The 13,077-nt window shown below is 36.2% G+C and overlaps 1 protein-coding gene across 1 annotated transcript in view; it reads left to right on the top strand.

Annotated features, from left to right (window-relative positions):
* CAPN14 (calpain 14) overlaps positions 1-8,308 on the top strand; it is a gene marked incomplete at both ends in the record, with an annotated part of 40,018 nt that extends 31,710 nt beyond the window's left edge. Inside the window, 6 exons of the mRNA XM_083376901.1 lie at positions 46-110; positions 927-995; positions 2,716-2,794; positions 6,108-6,224; positions 7,655-7,710; positions 8,282-8,308. Of these exons, the coding sequence (XP_083233027.1) occupies positions 46-110; positions 927-995; positions 2,716-2,794; positions 6,108-6,224; positions 7,655-7,710; positions 8,282-8,308 (413 nt within the window). The remainder of the gene's footprint in view (positions 1-45; positions 111-926; positions 996-2,715; positions 2,795-6,107; positions 6,225-7,654; positions 7,711-8,281) is intronic.
* Between the last annotated feature and the right edge of the window lie 4,769 nt (positions 8,309-13,077).

The following is a 13,077-nucleotide window of genomic DNA, read 5'->3' as shown; positions in this document are numbered from 1 at the left end:
TATATCGTGGTTATACATTTTCATTTCTTTCTTTTTTCCCTCTAGATCATCAAAATTATGGGATGAGATTTAGCCTGGATGCCTGCCGTAGTATCTTGGCCCTCTTAGATGTATCCTCCTTTTGGTTCTTAGCCGTGTCACATATTTTGCTAGCTTGACTGAAGAATGCAATTCTTGCCCTTTTCTGTAATAATTACTTAATATCTACTCATATGTTTACAGTTCTTCTGAACTCAGAGGGAAAAAAGAAAAAAAAGAAAAAAGAGAGGAACATATGCTTTCATGTATTATGAGTGTATGGTTTCCTACATGCTGTCCCCGACTCTCATTACTGTTTTGTGCTCCTCTCACTTATCTCTCTGTTTCATATTCACATGTCCTTCCCTTAAGTATTACACTGGAGATTGAGATCCTTGCAAACAGCTCAAGTCCAATAGCCTCGCCATGAGGGCTGCATAATAATATCAGGACAGTGAGAAAGAATGAAAGGAATAAATATCTTGCAGTAGGTCTGAATCTCTTTGCATGTAAAACAGGCCAGAGTGCTTGTCTTAAGCCTTAGGAAGAATTGCAGGATTTAGATGCATCTATATCAACAGTCCAACCTTATAAATTATTCATTTGAGCTAACAGGGGGGTTATTTTTCCTCCTGTGACTACTCAGCCTGACATCTGGCTTTGCAATCTTGGAAATTAATGGTGAAGAGACTCTTTTAGGGATTGGTACAATGTTCCTCGGGGCATAATTCAAAGACCTTCGAAATCAAGACCTAGTATTGAGTTTGAGTATGCTAGACACAAGCTATCTTTTACTGAAACAAATTCTTATCCTGTTTTTTGCCAAGTTAACTTGGTTTCCAGCTTTGCTATCTCTTCCAAGTCCCAGCCTTCTCTGTCATATTGTGCACCTTAATAGCATCATTCAGCTTAACAGTACTGGAACTTTGAGCATTCAAGAATTCAGATTTCTCAGGAAGAAGCTGCTTCTTTACCAGGTAAACAACAATGTGTGTGTCTGTGTTTTTCTCTCTCTCTCTCTCTCTCTGTGTGTGTGTGTGTGTGAGAGAGAGAGAGAGAGAGAGAGGGAGGGAGGGAGAGAGAGAGAGAGAGAGAGAGAGAGAGAGAGAGAGAGAGAGAGAGAGAGAGAGAGCGCAGTAAATCACCAATAGATCACTGGGGAGTGGAAAGAGGAAACTTTTTTCCAGGTTTGCTCCCATTTTTGCTTTAGGCAGTATCAATGCTGGAGCTGAGAGTGAATCACTATGCACAACTGCTTCTATAATGGTATAACCTGTCAGCTCCAATGTACATGGTAGATGGTAAGTAGTACCTACTGGGGCAGGTACTACTGTCATTCCAAGCCTATTATATAGCAATTAGGCTTATATACTGTCTCATAGTACTATACATCACTTTCTGGGCAGTTTACAATGTATTTGTATATTGACCCCTACTGTCTATGTCCTCATTTTACCAACCATGAGAGGATGGAAGGCTGAATTAACCTTGAGACCCATCAGGATCAAATTCCAGGCTGTGGGCAGAGTTTGCATGCAATACCACACTTTAACCACTATGCCACCAGGACTCCTGTTGCAATCTCATAATTTGACTAATATAATGGCATTCAATTGAGAGTGACAAAAGCCACGAGCAATATATATTCCAATCTTACAAACATTCCAAGACATCCTGACCTCACCACTGAGTTGAATGATTAACTGGAGTCTCTCTGCTATAAATATGTGTGATCCTGGGGAAGGATTTCCAAGAATCTATGCAGAATCTGGGATTCAACTACTGCTGATATGTATCTCTTTTGTTTTATTTTTATTTTTGGAGTTCCTGGATGACTTGTTTTTCTAATAAAGCAATGTAGCATGCATCTGTTGGATTTCTGATCAGCTACCAATCCCCCAGCAAACTTTTTAAAAAGTGGTGACAGCTGTTTGAGAAAGGAACAGCTGCTTCCAAGATAAAACATTTAAAATGTTTTTTTAAATGGAAAGAAAGGGGAGCCAAATGGTAGCCACCAAGATCAGGTTTTGCTCCTCCTGAAACATTTTATAAAATAGTTTCACCCACCATATGCCAAAATACCAGCAATTTTGCTAATTCGCAACAAATGAAGACAAAAAAATGGCAATTTCCCCTACAGTTAAGGCATCAAATTCACTGTCAAGAAAAGCCACCATATGCACATGCATGCATGCAGATGTGCATTATATTGTGCCTAACGTAGCCAAGGATCGCTCCATTTGCTTAATTTAAGGAAAATGGGGAAAATATAGGCTAAAAGACCTTTCTTTAATTATTGCCAGTTGTAGAGATTTAGCACACTAATGTTCCAATCTCTACTTCCTTGTGAATTGTGCCTTTTTGGAAACATCTGAAAGTTTCCATCTATTTTGGGGAAAAAGTGCAGCAAACCCAACCACGTTTTGCACAGAACTGGGTGTTTTAGAAAACACTGACATCCTTAGCTTAAAGTTTTTCTTAAAATTTTCTATTTGATAAAACATTCCTGTCTTATATTACTCTAAGAGTTCTGCTGTTTCTCAGCCTCTCTTCAGCTAAAGTTGGATCATAGCAATTTTCTTGGGTCATTGAAGAAAAAGAAGACATTAATGGAAGGCTTGACCAGCAGTGAAACTAGCTGCTTAGCGTGATTTCATGTTACTAATTTCTCTCTTCCTCTTGAAACTCCCATGGCAGGAAGTTTTCCAGAGAAACGATACCCATCAATTAGGAACCTTGGATCGGTTACAATTGCGTGTTGCTATGCAAGGAACAGGTAAACAGAAATTAAAGTAGCAATAAGGTGGTTTTGCATCTAGATGTCATGATTTATCTTTGATCCCCTAGTCAGATATAAAATAGCAAATGCCTGAGCCCTTTAGTTTTTCCACAAAAATATCCTATAGCTGCCAAACGTTATAAATGAGTGAATGGTATAAATGGTAGTGACTGTAACTCATTCACATAAGCTTTGAAGGCAAAAACCCTGGCTTCAGTCCTGGAATTAGCATTTAAAAAGCTCTCAGGTGACAGACCTGAGGGACAATGCTGTCAGAAAGAACTTTGCCTCTTAAATCCACCCCATTTCTGAAATAAGAACCAAATTTCCATCCCTCATCCACCAGTAAAATTGAAAGCAATATTTTTTGCTTTAGATGTCTATGAAGCTTAAAATACTGTTTTTTACTTAATCTGCTCAACTATCGCTTTTCAAGAATGCCTTTTTGTGTTTTGGGATGCATGTCTTTCTTTGCTGCTCCTTTTATCATACCTGACACCTGGAATTAACCTCTCATCAGCAGCCTCCATATAAAGAAGGTGGTTGTTTTTGTTGAGAGACCACTGCAATACAATCACCACCAACTCCACTAAACTACTCTGACTCACTTACAATACACAGACACACATGCATACATATGCACATATACATACACTCCCTTTTTTACAACCCTGTAATCCAGGGGTTCCCAACCCCAGGGCCGTGGACCAACACTGGTCCGCAGCATGCCAGAAACGGGTATACATACACATACACATATATATACATATACACATATACACACATATACAGACACATAATACATGCGCACACACTCAGATACTTGCTACAAATACACAACACCTACTTTCTTCTTTTAATCTATCCTCAATATATTGTATACAATCAATGTTAACTCAGTTTTGTTTTCTTTTTGGACTAAGGTGAAATAAATATATAAAAATCAGACTGAAACTTCTCTTGTATTGTCATGCCATCAGCCATATCCCCTCCAGCATTGGGAGGCCAAAGCAATAAAGTATGAGTCATACAGTAGTTCTTAAAAAATGACCTGGCCTATATAGTGGCACCCTATGTATGACTATTATGACATTGTCTTCATTTACATTCTGGCCCTGGTCCCAGCCATGAAGCTCAGGGTCAATCACTGTCTTTCATCCCAACCTATCAGCTTATCCAGAATTCTCTTTTAGTATCTGGGCTGGATACCAAGTGAGGGCTTGGAATATCTGTGGATATTCCAAGCCCTCACTTTGAAGGAAAGACCAATCTCAGTCAGAGCATTGTTCCCAAGGAGTACTCAGATCATAGTACAATCAAAATGAAACCCTCCTATTTAGTTTTTACATGAAGAACATCAAATGCATGAAACAAAGTCATTCTTGCCTGGCCACATATTTGCATTTTACCATAAAACCAGATCAACTGGCAAGCTTGTAAGCCACCCTGAGTCTTCGGAGAAGGGCGGGATATAAATGGAATTAAAATACAAAATTAATGTCTTCACATAATAGATAGCAGCCATTTAAAATTTCATTAATCTCGATTATATAGAGCTGAATTATCCTTCTGACTTTTACTGTTGTACTGAAATGAACCAAAAATTAATTTTACCTTGTAAAATGTTTTTAAAATGCATTTGATTAAAATAGTTACAAGGTAAATGATTTTAAGGTGACAATATGGAATACTGTTAAATGAGATTAGTTCAGTATTTAATGAATCTGAAATTTTAGCTCAATTATCTTTATTTAGTTTGACATTAACAAATATAAAGTATGGAACTTACAGTTAAGATTATGTACAAAACAAAACAAAATTAAAGTTGATTACATTTCACTTGCATTCCCATATTGCAGTAATGAACCAATCATAAATGAAAACATAATGCAATTAAAATACCAGATATGACGTCGAATTAATGCACTTTGACTGATTAAATTAAAGAACTCATTAATGGACAGCAGATCCCAATGTAAAAGATGTTTCCATTTTTGAGACTATCAACCCTGTGTTTTCATAGTTTCATAAATGGCAGAAGGAATGATGACTGTAATTTCATAATTGATGACATACATAGTTCTGTGTGATATTAAAGGAGGTTAAAGATTATTTCCATATTATGGAATTGTGATTAATCATTCTAATTGCTGTTGCCATAGATGATAAGGCCAATGTGATGTAGCAGGAAAGTTTCAATTCCAGCTTTCCACAGTCTGAGAACTATGGCTCTACTAAAAGCCCTCTGATTAAAATCAGTGCAATTCACAAACATATCAATACTTCTCAGCTTGCCTGAACTGCAATAGATAATCAGTTTAGCCACAGAGTGCACCAAAATAGTCTTCCTCAGATCAGTATTCTCCAGTTCTTTCAGGCAAGGTTGGCTGGGAAGTTGGCCTCTGTATGGTTTTTATAGTGTTTTTATCTTTGGATGTGGATATTCTGTGATTTCTTTGTGTGTATAAACTGCGGAGAGACTTTTCGATTGTGGCGGCATGGAAATATATTCAATGAATACATGCAGAAAGTAATAAACAAACAAATTTGGAAAATACCATGTTGGAGAAAGCCTTTACTTCACTCGGTGTGAGTTACCTGCTCACTAAGGATCAGCCTCTTTGCTCCAGCAACTACCTACATTCTCATTTGGAGAATGAAGTCACCACTGTCTTGATATGGAAAATATTCACCCACCAGATACAAACCATGCAGCTTTAGATTTTGGCTATTGCCGGGGCAGCATAAGGTTGAAACCACTGGAGTTTGGAATATGACTCCTGCTTTCCAAAAGGAACTCCTTTTGGGCACAGTCATATAGTTCTCTTTTACAGAGAGACATTATTTGTGAGATGTGAGGAAAAAAGAAAAAAAAGGAGAGAAATGCTACAAAATGTTTGCAAATAAATGACAAATTTGTAAAATGTCCTGCATATAACACAGTTCAACTTTTCCTTGTCTTGCATATGTTAACTATTATAATCCATTATAATTAGATCCAGTGAAGTGTAATGGATTAAGTATTGAATTTGATCAGGGGCACTGGGTTCAAATCCCTGCTCAATACTTAATTTATTATATGATTTGCTGTTAGTTATTAATCTCTCATGGCATGATATACATCTCCAACAAACCAATCTCCATAGGAGGAACTATTGAATTAAAAAAAAGGTACCTGAATGCTTAAATCTATAAAGATCTGTGCCATACTAAATTCTACTTTCTTAAATGGGACCTGTTTAACATAAATAAATAAATAAAATTGATAGTGATCTAAGCATCTTTGTGGGCATTGCTTATGTTTCCAAAGGAATCTCACTTAGCAATGAACTTTGTAAACTGTTGACAGTCCGGTATGGAAATCCTGATCTAAAAATCACATTTGAGAACTTTGTCTGCTTCATGCTACGTGTGGAACTTATGATGGGTGAGTAGACTTTTCAATAAATTTTTTACATGGGACTCCAGGGGAAATTATTTCACAGATGGCCCTTTGCAAAATACAAATGAATGTTTCAGTGAGCTCACTTTAGATCACTGCAAGAAAGATGCAAGGATTTTTTAAAAAAGATTTGCAGATATCATTAGAAGTCAAGGAGTTGACAGGGTTTTGCTTTTTTTTCTTTCAAAATCCTATACCCATTTTTTTGTTTTTGTTTTTTAAAAACCCCCTCAAAAACCTATTTTGGGGCAACCATAATCAGGCAGCTTACAATGAAGCAGAAGAGAAATTCATTAGATGGAAGAAGTTTAAACAGTATTAAAACTGATTGTAAGTAATACAAGCAAATAACCAAACAGCCACAAGCAACACAACTGAAATAACAATGCATTCCATTGTGATAGAAAAGCAGATGTATTGGGAGACAATATCTCAGAAAGGACATAGCTTGTTTTATTGATTTATTTATACAATTTATATGGCCATCTATCTCATGTCACAACAACCCATGATACATGATGAAAAAAAGAAGTACCCTTTTGCCCCAGGCTTAATGTGCCAGGTTTTAGGGCTTGGTGCTGCTGAACCTGCTCCCTGATATACTTCAACCAAGGGAAAAATAAAGGTTTTCCTCCAGGAATTTATTTATTAATTAATGGGACTTATATCCCGCCCTATCTCCTGAAGGACTCAGGGCGGCTAACAACAGAGCAGAGGTCTTCAAACTTGGCCCTTTTATGACTTGTGGACTTCAGCTCCCAGGCACACTGGCTGAGGGATTCTGGGAGCTGAAGTCCACAAGTCATAAAAAGTCCAAGTTTGAAGACCCCTGAATTAAAGGGTATAAATTGGTTCAGATTCCCTATTAAGGATGAGGGGATGAAAAGATGCTCAAAAGCCAGTGTTTTCTGAAGGAGCAACTCTTCCCACTGGGACTCATGCTTTCATCACCTCACATTTAGATAATCTTTGCTTTGCAAATGGTTCTTGTAAAATTAATTGGTAATTTAGTTAGTTGGGTCATACTTTTGTTGCATTGTTTAACAATAGGCTTCCAGGGACAACAGAAGGTTCTGGTTTTCGCCGTTGAAGTCCTACAAGTCAGTTTTTAAAATCCTGTGTGAACTTGTAATGAAATGGACTAGTACAAAGCTCTAGAAATAGTTGAATCTTGGCATCATTTAGTTTGTTGACATATTTGTGATGTTGTGGAGTAGACAGTATTGTGAGGCATTTAAAAAGTTGATGTGACCTCTGCCAATTGCTCACACTGGGAAAGGAGAGGGCATTTTCCTCAAGGACTCTTCATTGCTATAGCTGCTCTGGTTTTTGAGATGCAAAGATAGGAGATAACCAGTCTTGCCTTTTTCTCTCTTAATATCTCTTAATATCTCCTTATTTCCTTTCTTTTACAGAAGCCTTTTATAATATGAGTGAAGATGGCAAAGGTATATACCTTCTAGAGTCTGAGGTAAGGATGAGATTTCTATTATCTTTATGGGGGAAAAATTCAAGAAATATGTAGACTATGGTTCTCAAGGATAACGAAGGTTCTTTAAAGAATATAATGGCTCATTTCAGCACCTTCTGTACTATTCCATGTACCCAATGTAAGTTCCTTTTGTGCTATTCCAATAAACAATGGGTGGGGGAATATTATCTCAGAACTGCTGTTTGAAGCAACTGTACTGCAGCTGGATCAAGAATTCTGCCAAAGGAGCTTCAGGTTCAGAGTTATAATGCCACCTCATCTGAGAGCACTTACAGAGCTTGGTCCATATAATCATACTCGCATACACATATATACATATACAGATATTGTACATGCACTCTTTCCTTTAGACAACTGTATTGATAGTTGCGGAATTGTTAGGAATAGCTTCCTCACATTGTAGACAGAACGAGTTTCTTTAGCCTTGAATTAGGACAAAGAACAATCCAAGATTTATTCTCTCATTGGGACCAGTAACAATGTTTAGATAAAATATTGCTGGTGAATATGAAACAAATGATTCAGTTCATTTCTCCATATTGTTTTTCAGTGGATGACGATGACATTGTATTCATGAAACAGTAAAAGAGAATAACTCAGTTGAGCTACATTGCCTCTTCAAACCCAGAAGCCAAAATCCTGAATGCTAATGCGGCTACAGTAACAGAATCTTGTAAGTCTGAATGTGCCTCTTCCTCTCCTGCTCCTACATTCCAGAAAACTAAGGAGAGTCAATTCCGAGGTGCTTACTCTAATTACATTTCTGTTTTGGACTCAGATTCTATTGATCAGAATATTGACTAGGCTGCAGCTCTTCCTCCTGTCTCTCAAACCTGTTCTCACAGCTCATTAGAAGAAGGAAGCCAACTTCTTATTGAGTGTTTGTGTATGGTGCTTGACATTTTGAGCCAGGCTTATCTTTCTTGTGAAGCTCATGCATTATGAGCAATTCCACTCTTCTATTAAGGATTGCTTGTGGGTTCAAAGTACTTTGAAAATATTGTTTGTTCAGAGAGGTTTATTTTTAAAAGTAAATCTGAGTTACAGAGCAATTACTTGTGCAGCAGTCTGGATTGACTATCACGTTAAGCCATAAATCATTTAAAAACTTTTTCTCCAAATCTGCAGTTAGGTCACAATGGCTCCAGTTATATCTTCTTAGTAGCAAGGGGCAAACCAACACAAAGTGACCTAAATAGCCTCATAGCAATGTTTCTCAAGAACCACCATTTTCAAATTTGTTTGAGGCTTAAGATTGGTTTTGGTGGCTGTTGTTCCCCTCTTTTTCCAATAGTACTGCTGGTTTATAGCAAGACTGCAAAACTGTACCTTGCTTTCCAACCCATTGCAACCTTCCTTAATTTATTTTCATTTTAAATGTATTTTTATGTATAATTGTATTTAAATTTTCGTCATATTTATACTGTATTTTGATAGTATTTAATACTTTTGTATTTGTTATTTGTATTTTTAAAGAAAGCATAAGAAAAAATAACAGTAAAAATGAGATATTTGACTGTTTATTAACATGGTCTGCAACATTTGGATAGCTGAATCACTGTGAAATCTTACAGAATGCTGTTTATCTTGTACTTGCTTTCAGCCATAGCTTTGAGTGTTAAGACTCCTTTTTGAGGCTAGAGTTAAGTTGCTGGACTACTTAAATGTTCTTTTATTTATGGTTTTGATTAATTTACAGTTAATTTATAGTTACCTATCTAAAGTTTATGAGTCTCTGTGTGACATATAATAGAAATGTAAAAGAATCTATATAATTTCCAAACTGATGGTAGAGGACAAAATATGCAACATTGTTATCCTACAAAAAAGCTCTGTAAATCCATAAATTTCTGATGAAATCACGGTTAAATTGTCATTTGGCTGTAATTGACTGCACTTGTTACATTTCTCACAGGAACAGGGGCTTATTTTAACTGCAGAGAAAACCTTTTCAGTTGTATGCAATTAGATAATGAGAAACCCTTTATGACGATTAAATAAATAAATAAAACTGAAGTGACTGAAATGTTAGCAATTTTGTTATGTTAGAACTTTATTGTTCCTGATTTGTTTTATGTATCAACTTTATGTGTTATATAAATATAAATGTATCCTTTTATATACAAAGTCTCTTTAATATATTGTAATTGTGACAATATTATAAAACCATTGATTACGTGACTGATACGTATAAGGCATTTTCTCTATATGTCAATAAGGTTTTTTATAACATAAAACAGCCTTGAGCTGTGTTTTCAAACTGGGAAGAGGCATTTTGTTGGAACTGTTATATCATATCTGTAGATAATACAGTCTGTTTTGTGTGGATCATAATAAAAGTTTTTAGCAAGGTTATTGGCTTGGACCTCTTGTAGATTATGTAACTGTTATACTTATTATATAACTTTCATACCTAACCCAAAAAAGCATTTCTGAAATTCTGACAAGACTCATTTTCAGCGTGTGGAGTTCAAATGATACAAAATATTTCTGAGATATGCATTCAGCTACAACTACAACATTCATACAAAGTCATTTGTCTTTTATTGGTGGCCATTGCAACAACAAACCAGCAGAACAAACTGGACAATATTTATTAGGGAACTTATAAAACCACGAGAAGCTTTTGAAAGAAACAGGACGTGGACAAGCCTTTTTCTAGCATGATCCAGCTTTCCCAGGATGACATTGTTTTGCCCTAACATTACTTTATGAAGCAGAAAATAGTTAATATGGAAATAAGGAAATGGTAGATGATTCAGCTACCAGCAATAACATGGAATAGGATTCTGTATTTCACTCAAAAGTCCTGGGTTATTCATTGGGTTCAATGTGTTTCAGTTTCCTTTAGATTTCCACCCAATTTTAAACCAGTAGCATACAACTGCACACCTCAAGGGCATTATTCTACGTGTTACTGCTGTAACTCTAGATCTAGGTTATTTATTGGAAAGGCTGTTAAGAACCATATTGGCCAACATAACATAGAGGTGTTGGTGGTGATGAGATCTATCTGGTCTCAGGTGAACAATGTGTGAAACAGTTGGAGGAACTGGGTGTGTTGTCATGGAGATGAGAAGACAGTGGAAAGATAGGAGAAGATACTTGTTTCCAAGGGCTACCATGTAGAACTCGGGGCGTAATTGTTTAGAGGTTTCTAGAAGATACTCAAGGAACAAACATTGCAAAGGAATAGATTTCAGTTGGACCTCATGAAAAACGTCCTAAGAAAAATATCCAGTCATGAAACAGACTGGCTTAGGAGGTAGTGCTGCTGAAGACATTTAAAAAGAGTCTGGGTGGCCATATCTTTGGGGTGTTGGAGCAATGGATCTCTGTAGTGGGTAGGGTGTTGACTAAAGTACCCTTCAATAATTATCACAATCTTTTCACAATCAAAGCCATCATCATTTTTAATTCAATTCAATTCAATTTAATTTTTAAATTCATATCCACTTATGAATAGACTTATTTGAAACAGAGATTTTTATAAGTAGATACTCACCAAACATGGTCCTCAAATGGCCCGGCCAAGCTTTTTGTATTCCCTCATATCATTCTTTATCCCCAATCCACCATTCATGTTACTTATCAAAACATTTTCCCCATGGAACACATTCATTTATTCAGAATATGGAACAATTTCTCTCCCAAAACATCATAGCTGCATTCTCTATTTATTATCATTCACTGTAACGTTACACACAACTTTCACCAGCCTATGAATTGCTAATTGTATATGTAGAACAATGTAGATGATACAAATTTATGTTTCTGACACATATTTTAGCCTTTACATTAAAAAAAACTTTAAACTTTTACTTCCTGTGCATATGTATGTATGTATGTATGTATGTATGTATGTATGTATTTATTTATTTTTTATGAGACTTGTATGCCGCCCTATCTCCCGAAGGACTCAGGGCGGCTAACAACAATAAAATACAAATAAATACAAATATTAAAAAGAAATAAATTGTGTCAAAGTCCCACTAAAACCAATAAAAACATTTATTCATTTCTTACCACAAGATCAGAACCTCCATTTGTATCTATTATATCCTTCCTGTCAGAACCCTTAAACCCATAGAATAGAATAGAATAGAATAGAATAGAATAGAATAGAATAGAATAGAATAGAATAGAATAGAATAGAGCTGGAAGGGACCTTGGAGGTCTTCTAGTCCAGCCCCCTGCTCAAGCAGGAGAACTTATACTAATTTAGACAAGTGACTATCTAGTCTCTTCTTAAAAACCTCCAGTGGTGGAGCACTCATGATTTCTGAAGGCAAACTGTTCCACTAGTTAATTGTCCTCACTGTTAGGAACTTTCTCCTTAATTCCAGGTGGCTTCTCTCTTTGATCAGTTTCCAGCCATTGTTTCTTGTCCTGTCTTGTGGTGCTTTGGAGAATAATTTGACCCCCTCTTCTTTGTGGCAGCCTCTCAAATACTGGAATAATTGTGCCTGCCTTACCCATTCATAAATGGGGACATGTGATGAGACCCTGAGTTTCCAATAATTATGTAAAGACTCAGCTTCCTTTTTGGATTTATGATTTATTTTGCTATTAAATATTTTACATGAATGAATGGATGAAGGAAGGAAGGAAGGAAGGAAGGAAGGAAGGAAGGAAGGAAGGTATATGTGCAGTTTTTTATAGTCAGTTCTTCTTGCCAAGATTCATAAAATGACAAGCTGCTGTACCTAGTCCTTGCCTTGTTTCCTTCATTTATCCCCCCAGAAATATTTTTAACATATTGCATACTGCAGCTAATTTCCCAATTGAGCAGGTTTTTGCAAAATGAAATACTAAGGTGCAAAAAAAAGAAAGAAAGAAAGAAAGAAAGAAAGAAAGAAAGAAAGAAAGAAAGAAAGAAAGAAAGAAAAAAGATGGCTCCGTTTGTTTTTCCTTCCTGCTATGTCTCAAACTGGATTGCACCTGAAAAGGAGCCTTGCAAAGCTTGAAGTTCAATTTATCAGCACAGTCAAGATTGATTTGTTACACCATCTATGCTGGGGAAATGAATATCTCCGTTCTGTTCCCATCCAGTCCCAGCAGATCTTTGTTTTCCTCAGGTCATCTGTGTAATGTAAGGAGCTGACATTTCTGTGAAAAGAAAGAAGGAAAAAAGAGAGAGGTGAAGAATAGAAATAGCCTGTGAAATATAAATTAACTATCAATATCCAACAAAAAATTGCCAAGAATTAACATGTTTTTGGAATATGAAGCAAATTCTTGGTATTAAGAGGGATTTGTAGAAATTGCTTTGGAAGATAATAGCTGAAGTAAGCCCATGTAAATATTTAATTTAGGAATTTTTACACTGATGGGCTTTGAACTCTA

This window comes from Vipera ursinii (genome assembly GCF_947247035.1).
Source record: "Vipera ursinii genome assembly, chromosome: 1".
Lineage (NCBI taxonomy): Eukaryota > Metazoa > Chordata > Lepidosauria > Squamata > Viperidae > Vipera > Vipera ursinii.
This window is presented reverse-complemented; position numbering and strand designations above follow the sequence as displayed.